Source organism: Cucurbita maxima, unplaced genomic scaffold, assembly GCF_002738345.1.
Source record: "Cucurbita maxima cultivar Rimu unplaced genomic scaffold, Cmax_1.0 Cma_Scf00020, whole genome shotgun sequence".
In the NCBI taxonomy this organism is placed as follows: Eukaryota; Viridiplantae; Streptophyta; class Magnoliopsida; order Cucurbitales; family Cucurbitaceae; genus Cucurbita; species Cucurbita maxima.
In genome coordinates, this window is record NW_019272036.1 from 658,879 (window position 1) to 685,281 (window position 26,403).

Below are 26,403 nucleotides of genomic sequence, written 5' to 3' on the forward strand. Positions count from 1 at the left end.
CCCCCCCCCCCCCCCAAAAAAAAGGACAGGAAAAGAGCAGCAAAAATCACTCAAGCCAGATAATAAAAAAGAAAAGTTCTTGTCAAATGGAGCCAACGAACAAATGTATCTTAGAAAAACAAAACAGAAAGAAACAAAATTACAAAAAAAAAAAATAATAAATAAATAAGAGATAAAGGATAGTTGCTAAAGTCCTTGATAACGGAAGCCCAAAGGTAGATATTGAACCCAACCAAGGCCCCAACATTCTTCCAAAAGCTTTGCATTTCACTAAAGATCCTCATGTTATTTCTCTCAAGCTACATATTCCATTAAGTTGCTATAGAGGTAGCCTGCCACAGAAAAGCTCTCTATTACAAAATGGAGGATGGAATATGACCTCCTCCATCATATCCCAAAAGCATCCAAAAAACTATCTCAAGTCGTTGATGCAAAATGGCAATCTCACAACACATGCTCCAGACTTTCGGAAGGCTTCTTACACACCCTATGCTACCGAAGGCTTAGTGGTACAGAAGATGACCTTTGAATCTATGGTTTCTTTCTAACCGTAAGCCATGTTTAATTGCCTGCAGTGCATTAACCCCTAAAATCTTTGCTTTTCTTAACTGTTATGACCACACAATAACAAAGGGATATTTCCCTCGATGAAATTTCTACCTACTACCTGCTGAGGCATGTACACATATCTATGGACAGAGAATCTCAACATGGCAGTGGGAACATTGCTTCTCCACATAATAAAGTATGCATTGTTTTCATTCAATGTTGTGTTATCTGTAGCACAATTTTGATTGTTTTGTTTCATGAGCAATAAGAATAAAATATATAATTTTCCTCATGGGAAAGAATTTCATAAGGTCTCTGTTTTTACCTTCTAATTTGTTTATGATTAAATCATTGTATTTTTTTTTTCCTCATCTCAAAATAGTCATCTACATTTCAGCCTTTGATAGTTTTTGCATATTATTTAGTTTTGTTCATTTTCCACTAACATGCATGTTTTGAGCAGCCTAATGTATGGGGCTGAGGATCCTTCAATTGCAGGGATGGTTCTAGACAGCCCTTTCTCTGATCTGGTTGAGCTAATGATGGAACTCGTCAAAACCTATAAGTTTCGTTTACCTAAGTTCACTGTAAGAATAATTCGCTGATTTTTAAATCTATGAAAGCTTGAACTGAGAAATTTCTCTCTTCGCAAAAGTCTAGTCCATTTCTTTTTTCTTGACCAACAAGTGGGGTTGTCAAAACTAATTTTAAATTATCTCACCAGTCAGCTGATATTTGTAAAGTTTTCCCAAGTTCAAAGATGTGCATGTGACTGGTCTGGTCCAGAAGTTGTAACTAATGTTCTTTTGACTAGAAGTGATTGACATTCGGAAATTTTAACTATTACGTTATGTGTGTTTCTAGGTGAAGTTTGCTATTCAATACATGCGAAGAGCTATCCAGAAGAAGGCAAAATTTGACATAATGGAACTGAACACCATTAAGGTTTTCATTCTATCTATTATCTGCTTGGGTGTCTTTGAGTTCCTCATATAAATTCTCAGTTTCATACTAATTAGTTGAGTGAAGAATTGATGTGCATATTCTCTTTTTTCTTGGGGATAGATTCAATGCTATTTTTTGTCAAAAGATAAAGATTTTAGTTGACACTTGACATGTGTTTCATGCCCTTTCTTTAGAAAAGTATATAATCATATGCATTGAGGTCAATGGCTCTCCCGGATTTTCTAACTAAGTTTGTACTTTATCCTTCTAAAAACCACTGACCTAGTTGACTGAAAAAAACAAGAGCGATCACGGAAAATGCTCGTCTTAATTTATATAAACATTTAAAATATTAGATAGCGGAGTACAATGTGAGCAGTTGAGAAGGCACTTATCGTCCAACATAAGTTAAATGAACAAAACAACGGATTGATTTTTCCTCTGTGGATTATTTCCACAGCCCTGTTCTTTTTCTTTTATTTTGTTATTTTTTAAAAAAATAATAAAGGACCAGCCTTTCATGGAGCGTAAATGAAAGAATACAAGAGCACCCAAAATAAAAAAAACAAGCCAACAAAAGGAAAAGGAAAAAGTTCATTAGTAATCTTCTTAAGAAGTTAAAAGGCAATTCTATGAGTGATGATCAGTTTAAATTTATTATTAATGAACTTTGAAGATAAGTCTAGGATAATAAGTTTGGGGCTCTTACATGTTTTCTTTCTTTTAGTTGGTATATTCTTTCCAACAACTTCTATAATCATGGTCCTTCTCTTGTTCTTCTTGCTGATTGTTAAAATTTTCTTTCATGTTGGTAGGGAGACTTATCTTCTCTTGTTGTGATGCTTGTTTGTTGTCATTGAATTGATCTATTATAACGAAAGAAAATGCCGCAGTACTAGTTCAGCCAGAAATTGGAAATGAAACATTATGTTCTTCATAATTTTTCTAATTATTTTTAATGCTTACCATTTGAAGTGAGATTGATCCAATATTGTTCTGTCTAGGTGGCAAAATCTTGCTTTGTACCAGTGCTAATAGGGCACGCCATTGATGACGACTTCATACAACCTCATCACTCAGACCATATATATGAAGCTTATGTGGTAAACCCTTGTTACCCAATTACCTAGCACAAAATTTTTAGTTTGATGAGGGGTAATATTATTATGAGCAAATTCAATAACAGAACAACTCTTGGATTTTGTAAACTACCTATTGGGTTCATTGAGATCCGAAAACACGTGGTGCATACTGCAGCTGTAGCCTGTAGCACCTTACAAAACTTTAGTGGTTCTACCCTTCCATCCAAAAACTTTTTCATTGTCGAGTGATGGCTCTGCAATTCCTCTTACGAGATTCAAAGAAGTCATCCTTTTGGTGCCTTATTCCGCAGGATGTAGCTCTGTGCGATGAAGACTTTAATCACACGATAACCTTTTCTTTCGTAAATACTTTTGCTAAAATATGGGACTATATTCCAGAGTTTCAACCTTCTGTGTTCTTATCAGAAGTTTCAGGGTTTCCCTCCCTCTCTCCCTCCTGCTTCTTCTTGCTAGCACATTATTTAATGAACCTAAAGACACGTATTTGAAGACAGGATTCTTCATGTTTCTTGTGCGGTTGATTCTAATTTTTATTTTGAGCTGTCCGAATATGTTCGTAAAGCCTCTTCCTTTAATCGTTCGTGTTAATCAAGGAGCTTTTGTCGAACTCTTTGCCCTTTGTCTTCACTTATGGTCGTGGTTAGTAAACTATTTCTTATACCCCCACCCCACCCCAAAAACTTGATGGTATGTGGTGCAAACTGTTAGGTGCTTAATTGTTAACTTGCCAAACATTTTACACTGCTAAGGTTTATTAATCAATTGTCTCTTTTGCAGGGGGATAAAAACATTATCAAGTTTGACGGTGATCACAATTCTCCACGGCCTCAATTTTACTTCGATTCTGTAAATATCTTCTTCCACAATGTTTTGCAACCCCCAGAGGATGAAATAGGGGATATTTATATTAACAGTATGACATCCTACTTCAGTAACAAGGTAAATTGGCCGAGGGCGTCTGCTGGATTTCACCTCTGCTGAACTGCTAGATCTAATATCAGCTATGTTTTACCTTCAGGATTACTGGAGAGTGGTGCAAGAAGCAGGCCCTAACCATGGTTCTTCCACAACATCAGGAGGCATGACTTAATAATTTACTCTTTTCTGCTTCTTTATAGTAAGTTTCTTCTCAGGATTTTATTTTTCTTACTTGCAGATTTACCAACTAATAGTACAGAAGGTGCCATTAAGGAACTCCGTTCAAAAAGACCTATGAGTCGGATCGAGGTAGGTTTATATGCGTACTCTATTACCTTGTATGAAGACGGAATCGACATTTTGGTGACATTTTATGACTTAACGTCCCTTGCCTCAGGTTCCTCCCGATCTCCCCTCTGGAGATAATCCATCCCAATCTCAGGTATCGCCATAGCATCTAATTTGACTTTTCGAAATGCATGTCCAAAATACAACCTAAGCATAGCTGAACTGGTCTAAATATTAGTAGAAATCTTCTCTTATAACGTTGATTAACGTTCAAATCATCTTGTTGTAATATTTTTAAATTTAATGTGAGATCTCACGTCGGTTTGAGAGGAGAATGAAACATTTTTTATTAAGGGTGTGGAAACTTCTCCCTAGCAGGCGCGTTTTAAAAATCTTGAAGGGAAGCCCAAAAAATACAATATCTGCTAGCGATGGGCTTGGGTCGTTACATTTAATGAATGCCGATGATACTTTTAATTAGCAGTAAACTTTGTACAGTTAGCTTTAGTACATATGTGACATCCTCAATAATGTTGAAAAGCCTTGATAGACGTTGCTTTGCTGCAGGATCAGAGTACGTATAATGACGCTGACTTGTCGTCTTCAAATATGATTAGTTTCGAATTATCCAATGGCCATCCATATGGACCCAATGTACCGAATTTGATGGATGACGATCAGTATGTCGAGTATCCACTTGATGACTTGGCAGGGTTCCCATGCAGTGCAGAGGAGGAAGAAATGGTGAGTCTGAATGTATTATAATGTCTGCTTCGTAGTAATTTTCACGTCGTCTAATCTCTAAACCAGCAACACCGTTTTAAGATGGTTTGTTTTCTTTCCTTTGTGTGGTAAACCAATTTCAGATGCTCATGGAAGCAATGATGAAATCATTGAAGGATTTCAAAAGGAAAAACAATGAAGAAGACGATCTAACTTTGACTGTTTGTACCGACACGAAGGACGTTTTACAGAAAGATGAATGTGGAGTTTTGCGAATAGACGATTGTGGAGTTCTGCATCCGGAAGCTACTTCCACTTCAAATGACCATTTTTCTCTGTTTAATACGGAATCTGCTTCAACTTCAGAAGTGTGCAGTATACCTATTGAGCCAGAGTCTACTTCTGCAGCTAGGAATTCGGTATCGGATCGCTCGTGTTCGGATAAAAGTGAACCATCTGTAGGGCCTGTATCTTATGCTTTTCCCTCAACTTCTGGAACTGAAAATGCAGTGGCTTCCTCTTGTAGTAATACGCCTGCAAATTCCCAAAGTTCAGCCGAAACCGACTTGTCAGCCAATACGAAGGCAACCATAGCTGTCGTTCGCAATCCCACAAGCCATATTCTGGACGGTTTGATTCGTCGTTGGGACCTCAATCTCTTCAGAAACAATCAGAACCGATGAGCCGGGATGTTCTTGTGTTTTTTCCCCTTTTCTCCTACAGATTGTGTGCAATCTGATGTTTTTTCTATTGCTGTGTAGCTAAGAAAGTTGCTTTGATGTTAGTTTGTAAAAATATTAGACCCAGAAAAAAGAAAAAAAGTCGAAGAAAAGAAAGATTCGTTTTAGTTTTAATATTGAATGTAGCCATTTTTTTCCCACAAACATTGTGCAAACACTTTGTACCAATTTCTTCTGAAAATACTTCCTTCAGCTGTGGTTTCTTCAGAAAACACGATAGATATATATATATATATATATATATATATATATATATATATATATAATTTATAACCTTATAAGATCCTCCATCTGCATCGATTTAACGAAACATTCTTTTTTAAGAGTGAAAACATCTCTATCAGACATGAAGCATCTTTTATCTGGATGTTAAAATCTCTCTAGTTGCGTTTTAAAATCGTGAGGTTGACAGTGATAATTAATGGGCCAAAGTGGACAATATCTATAGGCTAAAGTGGACAATATCTAGCTAAAGTGGACAATATCTATTAGCGGTAGGCTAGACACGGAGCTGTGTGTCAGTGACCAGAGATCCCACATCTATTGGAGATGGTAACGAAATTTTATTTATAATGAAGCCCCCAAAGAGGGTAAATTATGAGATCCCACAACTATTGGAGATGGTAATGAAATATTATTTAGAAGAGTGTTGAAACCTTTCCATAATATATGCATTTTTAAACCGTGAGGCTGATATCGATATGTAATGAGCCAAGGTGAGCAATATTGAATAATATCTATTAGTAGTGACCTTGAACTATTACATAAACTCTCGAGTTTTATCAATAAAAACTACAATTTATTAGTTTAAACATGTAAATTAGCGTTTTCTGATTTAAATTGTCACACTAATAAAAATTCAACCATTTTATTGATATAATTATAAATTTGCACCGGCAAAGTAACCGTTTTTTTAATGGAGTTTCAGAAAAGGTGAAAATATATAATTATAAAAATACTAACATAATTATTAGCTAAAAATATATAATTATAAAAATACTAACATAATTATTAGCTAAAGTTTTTATCGATACACAAAGTTTTAAAATATTGTTTTTTTATTATCATTTTATCCCGACAAATTAAGTATAAATTTATTTTATTTTATATTTTAATGAGGTGAATTATATTTAAATTAATGGCTAAATCTGAATAATCAATGAAAAATTACTATATATATTGTGAAAAGAAAATTAGGGGAAAAAAGACTGAAGCCCAAACTCTCCGACAGGCATTGCTCTTGCGGCGTTTCGCCGAAGAGTAATTGTTGTGAAGAAAGAGAGAGAATCTTTCTTTCTTTCTTTTTGTTTTTGTTTAGTTTTGTTTATGCGATTTGGACTGTAATTACTGTTCATACAAATTTCCAAACCCAATCTGCCATTTTTGTTTTCTTTCCCTTTTCTCTTTTCCCTAGAAGATTAAACGAATTCAAAGCTCTCAGACCCACCAAGAACGAAGCCCCAATTTGATATTACTCTATAATCTGAGGAGCAAATTGTTACTTTCCACTCTTCATCCAATCACAGACTCTCTTCCAGCCCTCTCCCCTTTTTTTTCCCTCGAGAACGATTATTCGATTTCCAGTCAAGAACGCCACCAAATCGTCATCCTCGGGCTGTTCTCTGCAATATCCTTGTGTTGATTTTGTTTCCCCCAATTTGTTCGCTGTTGTCGCGATGATTCTTTTGTCGATTCAAATCCTAAACCCTAATTTTTGATCGGGTTTTGATTTATCGGCCGACGGTTCTCGAGTTCAATTTGCGGTCCGGCACATCAAAGATTTTGTTGTATACGATTCTTTAGTTAATGGGCACGATTAAATCTTGCAGGGATGCCTCTAAATCCTTTTCAAATCTTCGATCGCCATCGCCCCCACCAGTGACTTCTTCCACTTCTCGATTTGAGACCGTGAATGGATCGCACGAGTTCAGGATCAATGGGTATTCTCTCAATAAAGGGATGGGGAGTGGGAAATATATTGCGTCCGATACCTTTATGGTTGGGGGCTATGCGTTTGCTGTATATTTCTATCCCGATGGGAAGAGCGCCGAGGATAACGCGTCTTATGTCTCGGTGTTCATAGCGTTGGCTAATGAAGGGACTGACGTTAGAGCCCTTTTTGAATTGACGCTTTTGGATCAAAGTGGGAAGGGGAACCACAAGGTGCATAGCCATTTCGAGAGAAGGCTTGAGAGTGGCCCTTATACGCTTAAGTATCGAGGAAGCATGTGGTAAGCATTGTGTTTCGTTGATTTACTACTAAGATCTATCTGTGATTTCGTTTCTTTGAATGCTATTTTATGTTCTTCATTCTCATGTATAAATTTCCTGTATTGTTTCACCACAAGCTGTCCAACGCTTTAACATTTTTGGAGCATTTGGTATGAGTCTGTCAAATGCTCGACAAGCCGCTACATTAGCTGCGCATAAACCATGTTCATTGTCCAATCCAGACCTGTTAGGAAACTCCCTTTTCTGTAGCTCTCCTGCTATTAGTTATGATTAAGATCATTTTACTGCTTAGACAACTGTCCTCAAGATGAGCTTCCTAGCTCCTCTCAGCCTCGGTATACCTATAAGCTCTCCAAATCCCAATTCGGTCAGGTTCCTTCTGGTCACCAATTTCCAGCCATTTGTTTGCTCGGTTCGGGTTCATTGGCCTTTCGGTATATCTATCATTTGTTTTGCACGTATTGAGCCCTTGTTAAACATAATAAATTGACATATGTCTAATTTCCTTCTGGTCATCTTTCTATTTCATTTTTTTTTTAATTACAAACAGTTGGGAATCGATTGTCTTTCATTTTGATAGTGAGTCGTTTTTATATATAATAAGTAAAGTCAAGAATAATAGTAGAACTGGAGGAGCGAAGCTGCTTGACGAGACTTGAACCCTTCACCTGCAAGGTATAGAACTCCTAGTCTTGATCTAGTCAGTCCCCTCGGAATGATCTCGAGCTACTTACTTCCCTCATACACTGGGGAGGCTTCTAGCTTCTCCGAAAACGAAATTCTAACTTTTGAAATTGTAGAGACAAATTCTAATTTTTTTAAAACTATATGGACCAAGTTTTCAATTTAACCAAAAAACAATACTATCTAGATTTTACAGTTGTCCCAAATGTTCCTGTTCTTTCATATGTTGATCTCCGGACACAACAAAATTGTGTCCTGTTTTCTCTGGAACCTTCTCCTTTGTTAAGATCTCAGGATTTCTTCCCCATTTCTTCACTTGATAATAAAATGTTTTGTTTCTTTTATTGTGGAATGAAGAAGAAAGGAAATGACCAGGTATTCCTTTTTTTCTATTGTACAGGGGGTATAAACGTTATTTTAAAAGAACTCTTCTAGAAACATCTGACTTCCTAAAGGACGACTGCCTCGAAATCCGCTGTGTAGTTGGTGTCGTTAAGTCTCATACAGAGGGGCCAAAGATTTACTCCATAACACCACCACCCTCTGATATAGGCCAGCATTTTGGGAAGCTATTGGAGAGTGAGAAGCTAACTGATGTGAACTTTGAAGTAGATGGGGAAATATTTTCCGCCCACAAGTTAGTTCTCGCAGCACGCTCACCCGTCTTTAGGGCACAACTCTTTGGCCCTCTTAAGGACCACAATACTGAGTGCATAAAAGTCCAAGATATGGAAGCCCCAGTCTTTAAGGTGCTCTCCCCCTTTCATGTTAGCTTGTCTTTTGGCGCACTTAACCAATGTAAATGCTTCATGCTGTGTTTTTTAGAAGAATGGTTTTTCTGTTCTATCTTTTCGATTTTTTCAACCGATAATTTCAATGCTTAGTTTAGACCTCGGGATAGTTTCTTCGTATTCTTTTAATTTCAATGATTCTGTGAGTTTTGGAGAACTAGGAGTGTATGAGATGTGGAATTTCTCTTTTTTTTAGTATTGCCATCCATCAAGATAAATTTTGTTTTTCCTCGTTGTCCGTACAATTACAGGGATTGCTTCATTTCATATACTGGGATGACCTACCAGACATGCAGGAAATGGTAGGTTTGAACTCAAAATGGGCTTCCACGCTTATGTCTCAGCATCTACTTGCCGCTGCAGACAGATATGCACTTGACAGACTCAAATTGCTTTGCGAGGCTAAACTATGTGAGGATGTTGCTATAAATACAGTGGCAACGACATTAGCATTGGCTGAGCAGCATCACTGTTTCCAACTAAAAGCTGTATGTCTGAAAGTCATCGCCTTGCCAGAGAATTTGAGAGGTATCTATTTGTTTCCGAGTAGTTAAATGTCGGTTGATGCACGAACCTTGGTTGTTCAATATGAAAATGGTTGTTTGGCTCTCCATTGATGCATATTTGGTATTATTATGTTTGTCTTGCAGCTGTAATGCAAACGGAGGGGTTTGAATATTTGAAAGAGAGCTGCCCTTCGGTTCTCACCGAGCTACTAGAATACGTAGCAAAGGTGTCAGAGCACGCAGTGAATACTTGCAGCGGGTACGGTAATGGGACAGTATTGGATGGAAATTACGCGAATGGTAGACGGGTAAGGCAGAGGCTGTATTGAGCTCTGATTGCAATGCATCGAAACCACCATTTGTGGTCGTGAATAAGATAGAGAGAAAGCAATGTGCAGAGGTCGCTTTGATTTTAAACGTGGTCAGTCAGTAATGCAGTGATGATTGCTTGCTAATTCACATTCTAAATTCTGAGTCTTAGCTTTTCTCTTGGCTTCCTATTGTAAAAATCAATCTGGATGGATGGCGTGCGCGTATCTTTAGTCTGTGTAATGGATGAGGATCATATTCTGTATTTACATATATTACAAAGTTCAAAGTCGCAGGATGCTGTAGAAATTCTTGGCTTAAGCCTAAAATGCCCATGGCTTCAAATTATTTTTCTCTTCTTTTTACATTCATTGAAAAACGCAACAAATTATTATGCCCATGTTCCATTGCTATTTGGTATTGTCTTTAGGTTTTCCTTCCCGGGGAGAGCTTTTTCATACCCTTATAAGGAACGCTTCGAGATCGCACAACCCACCCCATTTGAGAACCTAGCGTCTTTGCTGGCAAACTGCATAGTGTCTAACTTTGGTTGGGGAGAGCTTTTTCATACCCTTATAAGGAAAGATCGCACAACCCACCCCATTTGAGAACCTAGCATCTTCGCTGGCAAACTGCATAGTGTCTAACTTTGATACCATTTGTAATAGCTTATAACATACTGCTAGTAGATATTATATTCTCAAGGTTTTTAAGACATGTCTATTAGAAATAGGTTTTCATGCTCTTGCAAGAAATTCTTCGTGTCCTCTTTGGGCTTGCCCGGAAGGTTTCCACACCCTTACAAGGAATGTTTCTTGTCCTCTTTGGACTTTCCCTTTCGAGCTTCTCCTCAAAGTTTTTAAGACTTATCACCTAATGGATGCTTCGTATTAATTTGTTACTCAGTTTGGTCACAACTGTAACTTAAGTATTCTCACAACGGGATAATTAAATCAAATAGTAAAACTCAGCAAAATGAGTTGGGTAGTTTAACTGGAAATGCAATCAACAAGAAGCTCATCAGAATTTCTCAAGTGATACAAAGAAGTTAGATATGAAAACGGTTGAAGTGAAAAAAAAATATAAATAAGTCTATAGGGTTACTACATACTTCATACATAGAATCAGCTGCTGATTAAGGTTGATTTCCAGGTTCCCAATATAGTCGAACAGCAATCTTAGTGGATTGGATTAGTGAAGTTCTATAACTTATACCTGCGTAGATTGAAAGTGTAAAGAAAGCAAAATAATCAGTGTCATGGTCCTAATTTCAAGAGCCAGGTAAGCTGCAACCAGTCACAATACTTCAGCCGAGACGATGAACATTCAACGTGTTCATATAGAGTAAAGAATGCTAAGATAGCAACCCAACTATGTCAGCAACATAGAGTACAGTTTGCCTTGCCTTTCCAATGAATCATGGTAGGAAACATCATCATCCTCATGTAATGATGCTGTTGGTTTCACTCACACTTGTCGGAGATGGTCGTTGAGAAGATTTAGTACAAGCCCGCATTGGAGATCAGTTACGTCTTTACTGAAACAATCAGACCCCAGATCGAATAGCGGATTATAAATTCAGTACCAGTTATTTCCTGGTCCACCTTGGGCAGCAGCAACTTTTCTAGCTATGTACTGAGGTTTTGGCTGCAGTCCATTCGAACCTTCAATGACTTCATCTTCAGTCGTATCATTTTTACATGATGAGTTTCTTCTAGGATATGAACAGTTATTAGGGGCGTACTGTGGTGGAATGGAAGGGTTTCTGGTCGTCCTCCGCTGTTCAAGAACTTCTGGTACCACTGCGGATGCTGTAGCCCCACAGTTGTATCGCAACACAGAGCCAACAACTTTTCCAGGCCTTACAGCATTGCCTGCAGCAAATCATCAGTAGAAAAATTGTAATTAGTTAACCAGATAATCAAGCTTAGCAGCCCCATCCGCATATTGTGGTTCACAATTCACGCACATTTTAAGAATTGTAGAAAAAAACTACAACATTTAGCTCTCAGAAAATTTAAAAGATTACAAAATCCCAGGTCAATACCCATCCTAAGAGTTTGAATCCATAACCCCCCCGTTTGTTTAGTATGTTAACTTGCTCTCATGACTACCAACCCATAGTGGTATGAATAAATATTGGGAAAATCGCGGTATTCACAGGCGAAAACAACTTTTTTTAAGTAACAGTTGGCCATCATGCAATTATTGTATTTTTATTCTTGAAGATAGAAAAACTATCCTAAGAACTTTAAAATGACAAACCATATAAAACATAAGATCATTTACAAGTAAATGCAGAGTCTCAGCAAACATGGTTGAGTCATTAAATTATTATCCATGTCCTCTGTAATCGATTTGGCAATCAGGGTGCTCTCTTGAAGATACCATCATGCTAAAAATGAATGAATAAATACAATCTTCGCATGTGAGGAAATATAGAGGCATGCAACTCTGTGCAATTGGATAGCAACACTCACCTTGAATAGATTGAGGAACTTGAATAGGAGCTCTAGTTGAAGGAATATTGCAAGTCCTATCCACTTGTGGCCTCTCAACTTCTTTGATGGAACATTTGGATAGGTCATTCACAACTTGTGCCGAGTTCTGTACCATGTTATCTGAATATAAAACACATTGCCTGCGTGCATAATAACTGAGAGGTTAACATTCAATCATTTCCAACGATTTTCAACTGATGGATTGCAAAAAAAAAAAAAAAAAGAAACAGAATACTAAGATTGAAGTATTAAAATAGATACCTAGGCAAGGATGCATGTTGTCTTTCAGGAGGGGCAACGGTTGCACCATTTCCATAGTGTTCTTCAAGGTATGCAAATTGCTTCTTAAAATGGTCAACTGCACTGTAGAAGCAAACATTTTTTTCTACATGTCAACATTTGTTAAATGGTCGAGAATCTAAAGACCAGTTAGTGGATTGAAGTTCTGGGTAAGATCTTTTTTGAAGCCCTCAAATGGAGGTCAGAAATCTAAATACAAACGAATCTCATATTAAATACTTGATTACGGGACAGCTCATACAAATGACCTATGGATGGAACTTAGCTATCAAGGAGACTTGAGTGAAAGATTTCTCCATGGGATCGGAAGTCCAAAACAAAGCAATATGATATAGCTTGGGACTGTGATATTAAAATTTGAAGCTAGATTGTTTATATTTAAAAAAAAAAAAAAAAAAAAAAAAATTGTGTAGAAGTTACAGGGAAAGTACATTTTCACCCCAACCAAACCCCAAAATAACAGTCATGAAAAAAGTGAGGTGTCTCGTAAAAATGCTAAATGAGGAGGGCATAGTATAAAAGCACCTCAAGGATAGAATTGATCAGAGAACTATTGTTTTTAAGATACCTTGGATACATGAAACTGGTAGGTTCTGATCCATCTAAGAACTCCTTCAACATCTTTGGATGGTACTCGAGAATTTCCCGGTAAATAAGCTCCCTAACATCTTCTTTGGTAATTCTTCGTCTCTCAAATTCAAATTCCATCTTAGTAACAGGTTGAGCAGATGGCTCTCTTTCAACCTTCGCTAAGCCTTTAAAATATGGATCTGCAAGGGCCTAAAAGTACATGCAAAACGTGTTTGAAAACTGTATTATGTAAATATAAGATGGACAGGTAATGAATGATTTTAGAAAGCTAGCTAGCTTAACAAGATTGACTGAAGTAATATGATGAGAATCTCTTGATTCTTGTCATAAATGTGGGATATTTTCCATCAACTTAACCAAATCAATTTGCGGTGCATTAATAAGTTATCTTAGTAAACTGGGATTATGGAACTACTCAGAAAGTCTCTTACCTCCTCTGCTGTAGGTCGATCCTTTGGCTCAAAAGCCAACATTCTTTCCAATAAGGGAAGTGCTAAGGGATCTGCATGAGGAAACTTCTGGGAGAAAGGAACAGACTTCTTCTTTCGCATACTGCTTAAGTATCTCCGAGCTTTCTCATTTCGTATCTAATCATATAAGATTAGATATTTAGCAAAAGAAAATGATATACATACAAAAGTCATTGTTAAACTTAAACTTGATAAAAACATTTCACAGGAATCAAACCCTGGCAATGGCTTCTGCATTAGGGGTTCCCAGAAAATCTGTCATCAAATCTAATTGGTGCACGACATTCTTTCCAGGGAAAAGTGGTTTTCCAGTTAAAAGCTCTGCGAAGATGCAACCAATGCTCCATATATCTATTGCTGGTGTATACTGAAAGAAGTATATATTACAAATTAGAATGCATGTAACAGCTTTGAAATCAACAAACCTATTTTCTTTGTTGGTAATAATGAATATCCTTGAACTCATTTATAGGGAGTTTTCTCAAATTTACATGACATTATGGTCTGACCCTGTTCTATATTAACCGTCTTACAGGAGTTAAAAAATTGTTCAGTTGATCATTCAATAAAATCTCCTTGTGCCTTCATTCTACCCAGACTACAATAAAGAGCATTCCATATAACTTAAATAATACATAAAATTATAAGCAGTTAACAACTTAACTTTGTATCAAGAAACACACGTACACTCACACAAAATATGAAAGCTGTTCAAAACCGTGATGTCAGCTGGGAAGAAAAAAATGACCAAAGATCCAAGTGAACCATTAAAAAATATTAGGTAGCAAGGGGAGATTATAGAAAACCATATTCTTCGTGTGAATTTGGGAAAAAATGCTACCGAGATGTTGTACTTCATATTATTTTTCTTTTCAAAAAAAAAAAAAAAAAAAAAAAAAAAAAAACTCATTATCAATGATTAANAGCACTAAAAGATATGCAGTAGCAAACTTTCACCTTTGAGAAAAATGAACCGCACAGTTCAGGTGCCCTGTACCACCTTGTTGCTACATAGTCCTGCCATATATGAAACAAATTGATTACGGGATAGTGTAACGAAGAACAAGGACCTTTTAATTGAAAGAAATTGACCCACTGAGTAATAAAGTAGCAGCCACAGCTATTTACAAAGATACGTACAGTCCAGAAAATAGCAGTAGGAGTATCATTAAAAGCAACTCTGGCTAGACCAAAGTCACAGATCTTGAGTTTGCAGTCAGCATTTGCTAAGATGTTTTTGGGTTTTAGGTCCCTGTGGAAGACGTTTGCTACAAATGGTAATTATTGAGTTGATATCAGTATCAGAATAAACATTTCACTTTAGAAACTACTTTTTCAACTCTTTGCAGAATACAACTATTATACTCCAAATAAACAGAATCAAAATGCATGAACTTGTTGACGATAAGACTATGACCTGTGTGTATATATTTCAAGCCACGAAGAAGCTGGTAAAGAAAGAACTGATAATGTTCTGGAGTCAAATCGTCGTTTGCTTTGATAACTTGGTGTAAATCAGATTCCATGAGCTCAAACACAACATATATATCCCTGAATTCCCTTCTAGATGGAGGTAGTAGGATGTGCTTTATCTCTACAATGTCTGGATGTCTCAATAGTCTTAAAAGTTTTATCTCACGAAGAATGCGAGTTGCATCAGAGACATGCTCAAAGATATCGTTGATTTTCTTAATTGCAACTTTATCCCCAGTATGAGTATCATATGCAGAGCAAACAACACCATAACTTCCTTTACCAATTACTTCCTCTATTTTATACCTGCTCCCTTCACCATATTCTGTGAAGAAATCCACATCCATAGACGACTGCATCAACACATTTAAACGTCTATAAATATCATCATCACCAAGAACACAATGGAGAGAGTGAATCAAAAAGTAGAAACCCATAAATATACAAGTAGGTGTTCAAAAAGCACATCCAAATACCATTGAATTTCGCATTTGTGAGTTGGTTACACAATTTTTAGACACCATCACTCTCACAGGACATAACAGAAGAACGTAAACAGTAAACTGTACATGGATTACAAAAAATCCAGAGAAGGAGATAGTACTTGACTTTGAAATGACTACCGATACATCTTGGCAAAACAACTTAAAAACAAAAGGAAGTTATTTCTTACCAACCAACTAGCATTAAATCTAACCAACCTTGAATCCATGAAGACATTAACATACAACAATTATAAGTGAACTTCTAAAAATGCTATTCACACGAAAATGTATGATTGGGTAAGATAATGTCTTCGCATCAGGCGAAGACGTCATGCCCAACACAAATTTTCAGCTTAACTAAACGGAGAAAACGAAGACATCCCATAAGAAAGAGGCGTAAACTTGCCTTTCTTCTCTGATCGTGCTGCATGTTAGCAAGAAACCTTTCCAAGTTCCCGGATCAATAAGCCAAATAGGGAATCTAACCGTAGCTTCAAAATCGAACTCAATCAGAGATTCGCAGCACACAAGCCAGCCAATGTCACTTGGAATCAAGTGAACGAGAAGCAAGTAATCCAAACTAACTTAACTAATCAGTAACCTGTCCAGATCATCAAACTCTTCCTTTAAAACACACTAAATAAAAACCTAATCTCAAACTCAAAACCAAGAGATAAAAGCAAAAGGTGGAGTTCCAAAAGTGCAAACTCAACTGAAAAAATGGCTAAAATTTTACTTTCAAAGTTCAATACAGACAAAATAGTTCATCAACAGCTGGAATCGAACTAAAATGTGAAAAACGAAAAGTAAATACAAAAATCGCCAGCAACAAAACTCGGCGAACTCTCCAAAAAAAAAAATGGCTGGGGAACGCTACTGTACACAGATCAAAGCACGGGTCCACGTTCTTCGATGATACTGAAAATCTTTAAAAATAATGGCGGAAAGAACTAAAAATTTGAAGAATCTTGGAGAGCGATGTTCTCGAGAGAACCGGAAGGAAAACTTGGAACAGGGAAAATGGGAAGATGGGTACGAGAGAAAGATTGAGCTTCTTCGATCAGATTACTGATAGTTGAGAAATTGAACAGGAAATATAAGCTTTGGAGGAAAGAAATGGAGATTTCCGAGAGAAAAATCGCAGTGGATCTTGGAGAATGAAGAAAATCGGAAGAGGAAAAAGGGAATATCGCAGGAAGCTGTACCAGGAGGCAACGGCGCAGACTGTGAGAAAGAGAGAGAAGCAGTAGAGTCGCTCGTGGCTGATATGGATAATAATAATTGAATTATTCGCTATTTATTTTTGGAAGAAAATTGATTTACTTTTTAAAATTAATTGTTTTGGTCCTTCTATTTAAATTAAACTTTTTATTCCATTTTTGAAATTTCAAAATGTTTCATAGTTGCTTTTCAACAAGTAATTGAAATTTGAAATTAATTTTTAAATTGTCCATAATAATTTATTATTAATTAATGGATACACCTCAATAAATCATTGACAAATAAAATATATTGATTAAAAAAATACCTGTTCTATATTAACCTATAGTTCAAATATAAAAAATAAAAATATTCAAAAAGTATTTTCATAATTTAGTTTTTCTAATTTATTTTCGATTAATTGGTATTGTCCAGATAGTCAGATTCCTTGGAATAGATGCTGACATGTCGTTTGGAAAGACGCCACGTGTTCCTTCCTTGCACATTGGTTCTCATGTCGTCCAGGAAAAAATAGCTGGCTTCCTTTTCTTATTATTATTTATTTTATTTTTAGAATTATTATTTCAATTAAGAATAAAAATAAAATAAAATCTTTGAGGCTTCGAGGTCATCTCATAATTCATATGGTCATTTGCACTTTCAAGGTCTCTATCGTGACGTAATAAATCTAACTCAATTTGACTGTATTAGGTTGACTAAGACAGTTTACTTTTGGCCTCAATTTCCACTACAAATAATATATATATATATATATATATATATCGTCTCTCACTTATAAATCATAAGTTTTCGTGAATTGTTTTGGGTCGAATCATTTTTTATAGACATAATCTAAATGTTCGAGTTATAAATTTGTTTAACTCAATCTAACCTTTATTTTTTAAATTTAGGTTATTCATGTTTAATTAATATTTGCAACTCAATTTTATCTTCTAATTATTTAAAATTTATTAAAATTAAATTTAAAAAAAATAAGTAAAAATATTTGAATATTTAATTTATTGTAAAAATATATACCATTTCCTAAAATAATTCATTGTTGAACCATGTTTGCTACATTGGGCTTATTGGGCCATGCAAGGAGAGAAATTTTTTTTGGGCCTACGTGCTGCAGCCCAATATAATCGAAGTCCAAATCCATTCTACAGATTTATATATTCATCCCCCAAGGAAGAAAATAATTAATTTACTTTTTAATTAATTAACTTTGAAATATTTTTATAATTATTTCCCATCTACATCGGCAATTTTATAAATAATTTTAATAATTCAATATGGGTAAAAGTCAAAATTGACTTAATTTTTCAAAATAGGAAGCAAACAACTAACCCATTATCAAATGGTAATATCTTCAATTTTTTTAAATAATAATATAATTATCAAGTGCATTCTTCACATGGTCTCCTAAAAAAAAAACTGTTCAATAAAGTTGGGAATTTGTGGATTTTTTTAATAAAAAAATTGAATTATTTTGTGTGAAAGGGGTCAAATTTTCCTACGAATTATTTGCTTATACTCATTAATAAGCTTGCCCCACTTTTTGACTTATATTACAATTGACTTTCAATTTTTTATTAGAAATTGTTAATACAATATTAAAAAATTTAAAATTTATTAAACATACGATTTAAAGTAATTTATGGATATATTAGATATACTAAATTAATAAAAAATACTTTTTAACTCTATATTTTAAATTTTAAAGGAATGTTAAAAAATGCCATTAATTTCGTTAATTCTTTGTTTCAAAAATACCTTGAACTTTCAAGAGAGTTTAAAAAATATTTTTAGTTTTTAAAAGTTCTATTAATACTTGAATTTTTTTAAAAAAATTAAAAATACCTTTAAATTTAAAGTAATATTAAAATTTTTAGAGATAATATAAAGGGCGTTAATTCTATTTTTAAAATTTCATACGTATTTTTTAAACAAAGTATTACAGTTTTTTTTATAAAAAAGTTGATAGGTATTAATGATTTTTTTTTTTTTAAGTTTAAGGGTATTTTTATTATTATTAAAATTAAAAAAAAAAATAGGAGTATTTTTAGATAGGTAATATATATATATATATATATATATATATATTATTAATTTAACCTATTAAATAAAATTTTAAAAGTTGTAACCAAATCTACCATTTCACATTATTTGGAATAAAATAAAGCGATTTTAACTTTAATTTATAAGTAAATAAAGAAGATGTAATGTGCAAGACTACTAGTTTTAGATAAGGATAGGATTAATTTTAAAAGAGTGTGTGATAAGCTGTAATAAAGACAAAACTTGTGGCCACCAATTTTTGCTGCACCTCCAAAATTAAATTTTAAATATGATTTAGTCGATATTATAGGATCATATTCCAATTACAAACATCATTCACGAAAACGTTAAGAAAAATCTGATAATCGAGTTAAATAGAGTACATAGTTTGATAATAAAATGAACAAAGTCGGTATAGATGGCAGATTGGTATCAGATTACTCTAGAAAAAGAGCGATTGATATCTTACAGGGTCGAGTTGATTCTTATTACGAAAAGACTTGCTCTAAGTTCTCCGAATCGTAAAAAAATAGAATCTTTTGAGTTCGAATGAATTTTTACCCTTGATTGACGAGCTGGTATCAATTTTCACGGTAAACTATCACTTTTGTTTAATTTAGTTTTCAGTCATCCAACTTAACTTTAAGCTAAGCATTTAATTTATCCTATATCTACGCACTAAACTTATATGGAGTATAAAAATATTTTAAATACTCGCTAATTCTAAAAAATTAACGGTGGACTTGGACTGTTAAAATGGTATCAGAGCCAACACTCAGTGATGTACTAGCGAGGACACTGACCTTAAAGGAGTGGATTGCAAGATCTCACATTAGTAGGGGAGGGACGAAACATTCCTTAGAAGAGTGTGGAAATTTCTCCTTGACAGAAAGTGTTTTAAAATTTTGAGATTGACGATAATAGGTAATGAACCAAAACGGACAATATCTACTCACGGTAGATTTAAGGTATTACATATTCTCTCCTCAATAAATTTTTTAAAGTAATTTTATGTATTAAAATAGTCAACGCTATTTTATTTTATATTCAAACGATTAAATAAAGTCATATTTATTGATCAAGACAATACAATTAGAAAAGAAGATGGTGGTGGATTGATGGAGATCATTTTACCGATAGAGCAATCTCTTTCCCATCACATTTGTCATGCTCTCCCGACCGAACCCGACTTACTTTAACCTTTCTCGTGTTTTTAGAAACATTCGAATTTGTGTAGTCTATATTTAAATTTATAAAATTTACGGAGGTTCATATGATCTAATATCTCGATCAACTTAGACTACCCAATCAAAATCATATATATATTTGAGTTGGATTGAATTTTTCAAAAACTGAAAATTCGGTCGGTTCGAGAGTTGACATATTTTGGTCGTCAATCAGATCAACCAACTAAAAAATAGAGTTACTTTTAAAATTATTATAAAAATTAAAAATATTTGATATTTATAACTGATGTTGATGTAGTGTGAGTTAAGAACAAACCGACAACTCAATCAACTGAGGGTTGGGTTGGGAATTCTATTAGAGTTGCTCCCGTCACCAACCCAAAAATTGGGTTGGTCCAAAAAAAATTAACGAGTATTCCTATAAGATATAAATTCAAAATTTTAAACTTGTCGGACCTAAGACGACTCTTAAAGTTTAAAAAACTATTGCAAGTCTTCTTCCTCGGTCATTGTATCTATGATCGCGTTATGTGTTAAATTTGTGGTTACATATTTTTTTTTCTTTATTTCACCTTACCTTTTAATTTATTTATAAATCATTTATTAAGTCAATTAGGAAAAAAAAAAGTAGCAATAAAGTTCAAAAATAAAATATAATAATCTTTGAGTTTAAAAGTTTATTAAATGATTTCAAAATATTTAAATTTTTTACTGATATCAATATCTAAAATATGAATAACAAAATATAACATTTAAAGAACTATTAAATAAAATATAAGTTTAAAATATATTAACATTAACAATTTATATATAAAAAAAAAGGAAATACTTTTTCAACGTGTGGAAGTACAAAAAAGTCCTTGACCGGTTCAACTAATAGAGGCGGGGGCAGTTGGACCCACGTGTCGGGTTCCAATACGTCTGTTGAGAGGCACCGATGGTAAATTGGTTAAGATAATACTTCAGTGGTCGTTAAAATATTTAATTTAATAAACTAAGTTAAATTTTTTTAATAAGAGTATAATATTAACATTAATATTAATATAAATTTAATTTAAAAATTATATATCTTGATGACAAAAAAAAAATTATCTAAACAAGGAAACTTTAAGTTTATTAACTGTAAAATGAGTTGACAAAACAATAAAAGCCATTTTCTTTTCTTTTTAATTGAATTTTTTTTAGGTAATCGAAATTTCAAATATAGATTTTTTCTTTTATATTGACTTTCTAATTCATTTACTTTTCTAATTATTTTATTTTATAGACATTTTTTGAATTTCCATTTCAAAAAATTTAATGCAATATTTAAAAAAAAAAAGATTATTAATTATCTAAATATTTATTGGAACATTGTAATTTTTTAAGGTAAACTTTTTCAAATTTATAATTTATTAAAATTATATTGTGAGATCCGTCCGTCTAATCTACCGAATTTTCCTTTTCCTTTATTGAAGAAGTTAATCCACGAAAATCAATCAATCAATTCATATAAAATAAATAAATAAATAATATTATTTTTAGAGTAAAAACGAAATTAATTTATTATGTTTGATAAATTATAAATTTTATGAGAATCTAATTAATTATATAATCGACGACCCAAAGACTACTGTTTCTAAACTTTCTCTTTCCTTCTTTCTAGCTCTCTGTGTGCTCCGTAGCAGTTTACCAGCAGCAATTCCCCAATAGTTGGGTTCAATCTGGCGCAAAAATGGCGATATCTGTTCAGAGCAGTTTTTGGGACGGAGTTACAGAGCTCACCAAGGTAGCTCAACGAAAGGGAGTTGATCCTCTGCATTGGGCTATTCAGTTGTCTTCAAATTTGAACTCGGCGGGAGTGGCTTTGCCGTCAGTTGAGCTTGCTAACGTGCTGGTTTCGCACATTTGTTGGGATAATAATGAGCCTGTTTCATGGAAGTTCCTTGAGAAGGCCTTGATGTTGAATATCGTACCCCCAATTCTTGTTCTCGCCTTGCTCACAACCAGGTTCGTGCTCGTTTGTTTTGCTTCGTACTGTTTTGTGTATGTCTTCGTGGAATTTGGATGTCTGAGCTCCGGGACTTGGTTTTTTTTTAGTGGAAAAGTCGTGTTATATGGATATTCGTTAGTGAGTTGGGTGTAAATCTTGATTGATGTGATGAATTGGAGCTTGTTTGATAGAATTTGTTGCAACTGTGAAGAACTTGTAGAGATTTTTCTTTTTGACGATGCTCGCCGCAGTTATGGAGCTCGTATTTTCATGATCCTCTGTGTTCATGTGCTTCTTACTCATGGCATGAATTGAGCTTCGTGATCTCATGTATTGTTTTTTCAATTGAAATTATGAAGTTAGGAGCTGAATTGGACTTCGCTGATCATGAATTTATTGGTTTTTGTTCGTGCTTTACTAAATGGTAGCAGCAAGGTTTTGGTGTTTAAGCAAGATTTATGTTCAAGAATACTCTTTGTTTCCAACGATTGAGTCAAAGGAATTCTTGCCAATTTGGATGATTTTTTTTTGTCGGATGCCGGATCTGTTTGCTGTATCTGATACATTAAGCATTTGAGCTGCAGACTGGCATTTTTCGTGTTAATGGATATTCAATTTGCCCGTTTAGCTGTAGAATCTGCTGACCGACTTGCAAGTCATTGTGGACATTGATCGCTGATTAGATCTGATCTGAATATTTTGTTTACCTTTCATTTGTCATTTATAATCAATAATAGACAATGTTGATAATTGTTATTGCTTCTTTCTACAGGGTCATTTCAAGAAGACAATTCCAGCCAGTAGCATATAGGCTCTATCTAGAGCTCATTCGGAGACATGCTTTTATAGTGAAATCTCATATCCATGTCCTCAAACACAAAGAGTGAGTTTTTTTGATTCAGAAGGATAATAAAGTTGAAGCCTGCAAGAATTTTGCTACTCTTTTTCTCTTTTAGGTTTAACGAGACACTTAGTCTTTTTGTCAAACTGGGGACTGACCCATCTTTTCCCTGCCAAATTACATTCGATCCGTTAACTTGATATTTTAAAGATGGTATCATCTTTTTTAGAATGTTTTTTTTTTTTTTTTTTTTTTGTTTTGAACAGCTTCAATATCAAACTTAGGGAGAATTTTGCTTAATGGTTCTTCTCTTACACCTTTATGGATGCTGACATAGAAATTGTAACGGTGGTGTTTTACTACCTTTTCTGGATCTTGACAATTCTCTTGACCCTGATAGGTTCCATTTTGCAATTTTCTTCTTCTTTGGGAGCCATAAATCTACTTCATAGAACGATGAAGTGTTAAATTTCCCTTATCTTTAGAATCTTATGATCTAACCTTTCATTTTTGCCATAATGGAACCTATATCTTGTTAAGCTTCCTGACCATGACTTCACAAATGCTAGCAAATTTGCAACCGTGCCTACTTTTGTACTTCACAAGATATCAGCTGCTTAATAGTCCATTATTATCTCCATGTAATCGTTTCCCGTATTTGTTGGCTCGTGCAAATGGAGAATTTAGAAAGAACAAAAAGAATATCAGAATGACAATTTCAGTATATGAGATGATTTAGACATTCGGGTTTGCTTTGATTTATTCCCAGAGATTTCTAATAATTCCTACCCAGGTCAATGGGTTTATATATATTGTTTAATGCTTCTTATATTGTTGTGGCCGTGGGACAAATTTTGCAACATATCTTTGCTCTATATTTTACTCTGCAAATGGAAGATTCAACCATAGAATTATGAGTCTACAAATCAAGGTTTACTGAAGAGTATTTTCTTTGTTGATATCACGACTTTGGTTTTTGAAGATTAATCAACACTATGCATCATTTGAGAGAGAATGGATGACTTTTGATCGTAGTTTTGCTTCTTCGTATCATGTGTACATCCTTAATAGTAAACTGCTCTCTCTTATATCAGGGTCATAGCATCTGTTGATGCTGTTCTTCATCTTTCTGAGACATTCAATTTGCCAGCCAATGATCCTGGGACCCTTATGGTTGAGTTTATATTTTCAATTGTCTGGCAGTTGCTTGATGCAACACTCTTTGATGAAGGGCTACTGGAACTTATTGTGGAAGAGAAATCCAAATGGCCAACAAAACCTCAAGAAATGGAAATAGATGGTCACAATAGTTATGATGATAAAAGGACTGAACAACGTGAGAGATTACGGAATGTAAATGTTGAGCTGGCAATTGAGATAATTGGGAAATTTCTTCAAGATACGGTTACTTCAAGGATTCTTCACTTGGCTTGCAGGAATATGTAAGGACATTGATCTGTCTACTTAAAAATCTAGTTTTTCTTTGTGAGCTTGAAGTAGAACAATATAAATAAACTTAATGAGGAGCTGTGCAATTCAACTTAATTAACCATTATTTTGCTATTTATATCATTAAACTGATATTTTGTATAAACTACTTGTGGAAAAAATCATAACCAGTAAAATGGTTTGTCCACCTTTTTTATCATTGTTTTCTTCAACCTTCTTATAAATTTCCAGGCCTTCACATTGGGCAGATCTTATTCAGAGACTCCAGTTGCTTGGAGAAAATTCTTCAGTATTAAGAAAGTCAAAATCTCTGAACTCGGAGATTTTTCTGCGCTTCAGTTCCAATACTTGGACAATCTTCTCTCAAGAATGCAAAAAAAATTCACAACAGAAGTTCCCTCCAATTAGGGCTTTTGGATCTCCAGCATCTTCTGCTAGTTTGTGTCATAGAACTCGTTATTCTGCACTTTGGCTTCCACTTGATCTTGTTCTAGAAGATGCAATGGATGGATATCAAGTACAAGCAACAAGTGCTATTGAAAAAATTACAAGTACAACTAGTTTCTATCCCTAGTTCTAGAACTTTTACTTGTATACATGAATCCTATTAGTTTGTACAAGAAAAGTATACATGAAAGTGAACTTCATCTTTTATTTATGCAGGTTTGGTCAAAACCTTGAAGGCAATAAATGGAACCAGTTGGCATGATACCTTCTTGGGTCTCTGGATAGCAGCTCTTCGTCTTGTTCAAAGGGTTAGAATTCTTTTGGCCTGAATAGATTATATACTGATATATATATTTTGTAAAAGAAAAGACTGTTCTGATGAAATGGCACATCTATTTTTATTGTAGTTTGCTAGAAACCATGAAACACCCAATAAAAAATTTAGTAGACCCCAAGTCAATAACGAAATTTCCAATCAGTATAATTGTCTGGTCTATTTGGTTTACATTCTTTTCCGTAAATCTAACACGCAACTTAGATATTTAATGAAACATATTGTACTTTTGGGTGATCAAGTAATATTAACAGAAGGTACATACATCTTACATCTGTGTTTTATCTGTGTTGCAGAGTATATGCATTTAATTTTCCCTTTGATATTTATATCGGTTTACTTCATTCATAATTTTTGGGAAAAAGTGGTCTGATATTTTTATTTGCAAAATGTCAAAAAGGAAAGGGATCCCATCGAGGGGCCCGTGCCTCGCATAGACACTCGTCTATGCCTTCTATTGTGTATCACAGTCCTTGTGATTGCCGATCTCATTGAGGAGGTGGAAAGTACAACAAGTGATGAAACAGAGTATGGTGCGTCCAATCACTGGAAAGAAAAGAAGGCTCCTGTAGAGTGTCGCAATGAACTAATTTCTAGCCTACAGATATTGGGGGAATATCAGAGCTTGCTGATTCCTCTTCAGGGGGTTATCTCTGCGTGCAATCAGGCGGCTGCCAAAGCAATGATGTTTATATCTGGAATCAGTGTTAGTAATGCGTATTTAGAATGCATCAATATGAAAGACATGCCAATGAACTCTTGTGAGTATTATCTCTTCTTTTTAAGGATCAAATATAATACTTGTGAAATTCACTGGCTCATGGCACCAAAACCCATATAATAAAAAAAAGAGATTCCTGGTGGTTGACTCCAATACACGGTAGATGATGTCTGCTCATACGTTTTGTAAATACCCCCTATCCCCATGACTGTTCGTTGTGAACAATGTATACTCAACTCTCATATGATAAGATGTTTTGGCTTGGAGAAGAAATAATAATGAGTATGTCCAATCATTATATTGAAAGAGTTCATGTTTGATATCCTAGTATGATAAGATAAAAATTTCAGAAATTATTGGTTTGGATGTCCAATTGTTAGTACACAAGCTAATTGCAAGAGTACTGCAAGGCGGTTATGAGCACATACGACATTTATATTCTTCAGACTGTAATGTTTAATTCTGATGCCCTAAAATGGTGTAGATCATTTTTCTTCCTCCGCATATTTTACTTAAGTGAGCTTTATTCAAGTATAATTCATTGTTCTGGTTCTTTTTTTTTTTTTTTTTTTTTTTTTTTTTT

General features: G+C 34.5%; 4 protein-coding genes across 9 annotated transcripts in view; 3 read left to right on the plus strand and 1 right to left on the minus strand.

Annotated features, from left to right (window-relative positions):
- The window catches only part of LOC111494444, an 8,746-nt gene extending 3,288 nt beyond the window's left edge, over positions 1–5,458 (plus strand). The window contains exons 6-14 of one of the 2 annotated variants that reach the window (XM_023144391.1): positions 1,013–1,136; positions 1,414–1,494; positions 2,499–2,597; positions 3,375–3,536; positions 3,616–3,676; positions 3,754–3,824; positions 3,913–3,957; positions 4,377–4,547; positions 4,670–5,458. In XM_023144391.1, coding sequence (XP_023000159.1) covers positions 1,013–1,136; positions 1,414–1,494; positions 2,499–2,597; positions 3,375–3,536; positions 3,616–3,676; positions 3,754–3,824; positions 3,913–3,957; positions 4,377–4,547; positions 4,670–5,209 — 1,354 coding nt within the window. In that variant the 3' untranslated portion in view covers positions 5,210–5,458. Of the gene's footprint in view, positions 1–1,012; positions 1,137–1,413; positions 1,495–2,498; positions 2,598–3,374; positions 3,537–3,615; positions 3,677–3,753; positions 3,825–3,912; positions 3,958–4,370; positions 4,548–4,669 lie in introns of both variants that reach the window. The other variant, XM_023144390.1, reaches the window with a different exon arrangement.
- Positions 5,459–6,564: 1,106 nt separating this feature from the next.
- Positions 6,565–10,147, plus strand: LOC111494447 (BTB/POZ and MATH domain-containing protein 2-like). 2 transcript variants are annotated; one of them, XR_002720188.1, is made up of 5 exons: positions 6,565–7,497; positions 8,583–8,931; positions 9,225–9,501; positions 9,624–9,946; positions 9,984–10,147. XR_002720188.1 is itself a non-coding variant. In XM_023144394.1 (4 exons), exons 1-4 carry the CDS (start codon positions 7,073–7,075, stop codon positions 9,806–9,808), a joined length of 1,236 nt encoding a protein of 411 aa, XP_023000162.1. In that variant the 5' UTR covers positions 6,565–7,072; the 3' UTR covers positions 9,809–10,147. The 2 variants fall into 2 exon arrangements, 1 of the variants encoding a protein (XP_023000162.1); XM_023144394.1 differs by having other exon boundaries at positions 9,624–10,147.
- A 621-nt stretch (positions 10,148–10,768) lies between these two features.
- On the minus strand, positions 10,769–16,875 carry LOC111494445 (mitogen-activated protein kinase 15-like). Of its 2 annotated transcripts, XM_023144393.1 has the most exons (11): positions 16,814–16,874; positions 16,015–16,209; positions 15,068–15,476; positions 14,791–14,918; positions 14,608–14,667; positions 13,868–14,017; positions 13,612–13,767; positions 13,158–13,369; positions 12,551–12,652; positions 12,269–12,429; positions 10,769–11,662 (listed from the first exon to the last, which is right to left on the minus strand). In XM_023144393.1, exons 2-11 carry the CDS (start codon positions 16,036–16,038, stop codon positions 11,367–11,369), a joined length of 1,698 nt encoding a protein of 565 aa, XP_023000161.1. In that variant the 5' UTR covers positions 16,039–16,209; positions 16,814–16,874; the 3' UTR covers positions 10,769–11,366. The 2 variants fall into 2 exon arrangements, with proteins under 2 accessions (XP_023000161.1, XP_023000160.1); XM_023144392.1 differs by having other exon boundaries at positions 16,015–16,875.
- A 4,789-nt stretch (positions 16,876–21,664) lies between these two features.
- The window catches only part of LOC111494164 (mediator of RNA polymerase II transcription subunit 33A-like), a 14,151-nt gene continuing 9,412 nt past the window's right edge, over positions 21,665–26,403 (plus strand). For 2 of the 3 annotated variants that reach the window (XM_023144037.1, XM_023144038.1), the window contains exons 1-6: positions 21,665–22,045; positions 22,801–22,911; positions 23,964–24,311; positions 24,550–24,869; positions 24,982–25,073; positions 25,500–25,860. In XM_023144037.1, coding sequence (XP_022999805.1) covers positions 21,771–22,045; positions 22,801–22,911; positions 23,964–24,311; positions 24,550–24,869; positions 24,982–25,073; positions 25,500–25,860 — 1,507 coding nt within the window. In that variant the 5' untranslated portion in view covers positions 21,665–21,770. Of the gene's footprint in view, positions 22,046–22,800; positions 22,912–22,941; positions 23,083–23,963; positions 24,312–24,549; positions 24,870–24,981; positions 25,074–25,499; positions 25,861–26,403 lie in introns of those variants that run through there. The other variant, XM_023144039.1, reaches the window with a different exon arrangement.

Excerpts from the sequence above, each read along its gene's own strand:
- LOC111494445 (XM_023144392.1), bottom strand. The coding sequence starts at position 16,038 with ATGCAGCACGATCAGAGAAGAAAG. Across the intron at positions 13,370-13,611 it reads ATCGACCTACAGCAGAGGAG|GCCCTTGCAGATCCATATTT; the intron begins GTAAGAGACTTT and ends ATGTACTTTTAG. Across the intron at positions 11,663-12,268 it reads AGTTCCTCAATCTATTCAAG|GCAATGCTGTAAGGCCTGGA; the intron begins GTGAGTGTTGCT and ends GATTTGCTGCAG.
- LOC111494447 (XM_023144394.1), top strand. The coding sequence starts at position 7,073 with ATGGGCACGATTAAATCTTGCAGGGATGCCTCTAAATCCTTTTCAAAT. Across the intron at positions 7,498-8,582 it reads AAGTATCGAGGAAGCATGTG|GGGGTATAAACGTTATTTTA; the intron begins GTAAGCATTGTG and ends TCTATTGTACAG. Across the intron at positions 9,502-9,623 it reads CTTGCCAGAGAATTTGAGAG|CTGTAATGCAAACGGAGGGG; the intron begins GTATCTATTTGT and ends TTTGTCTTGCAG.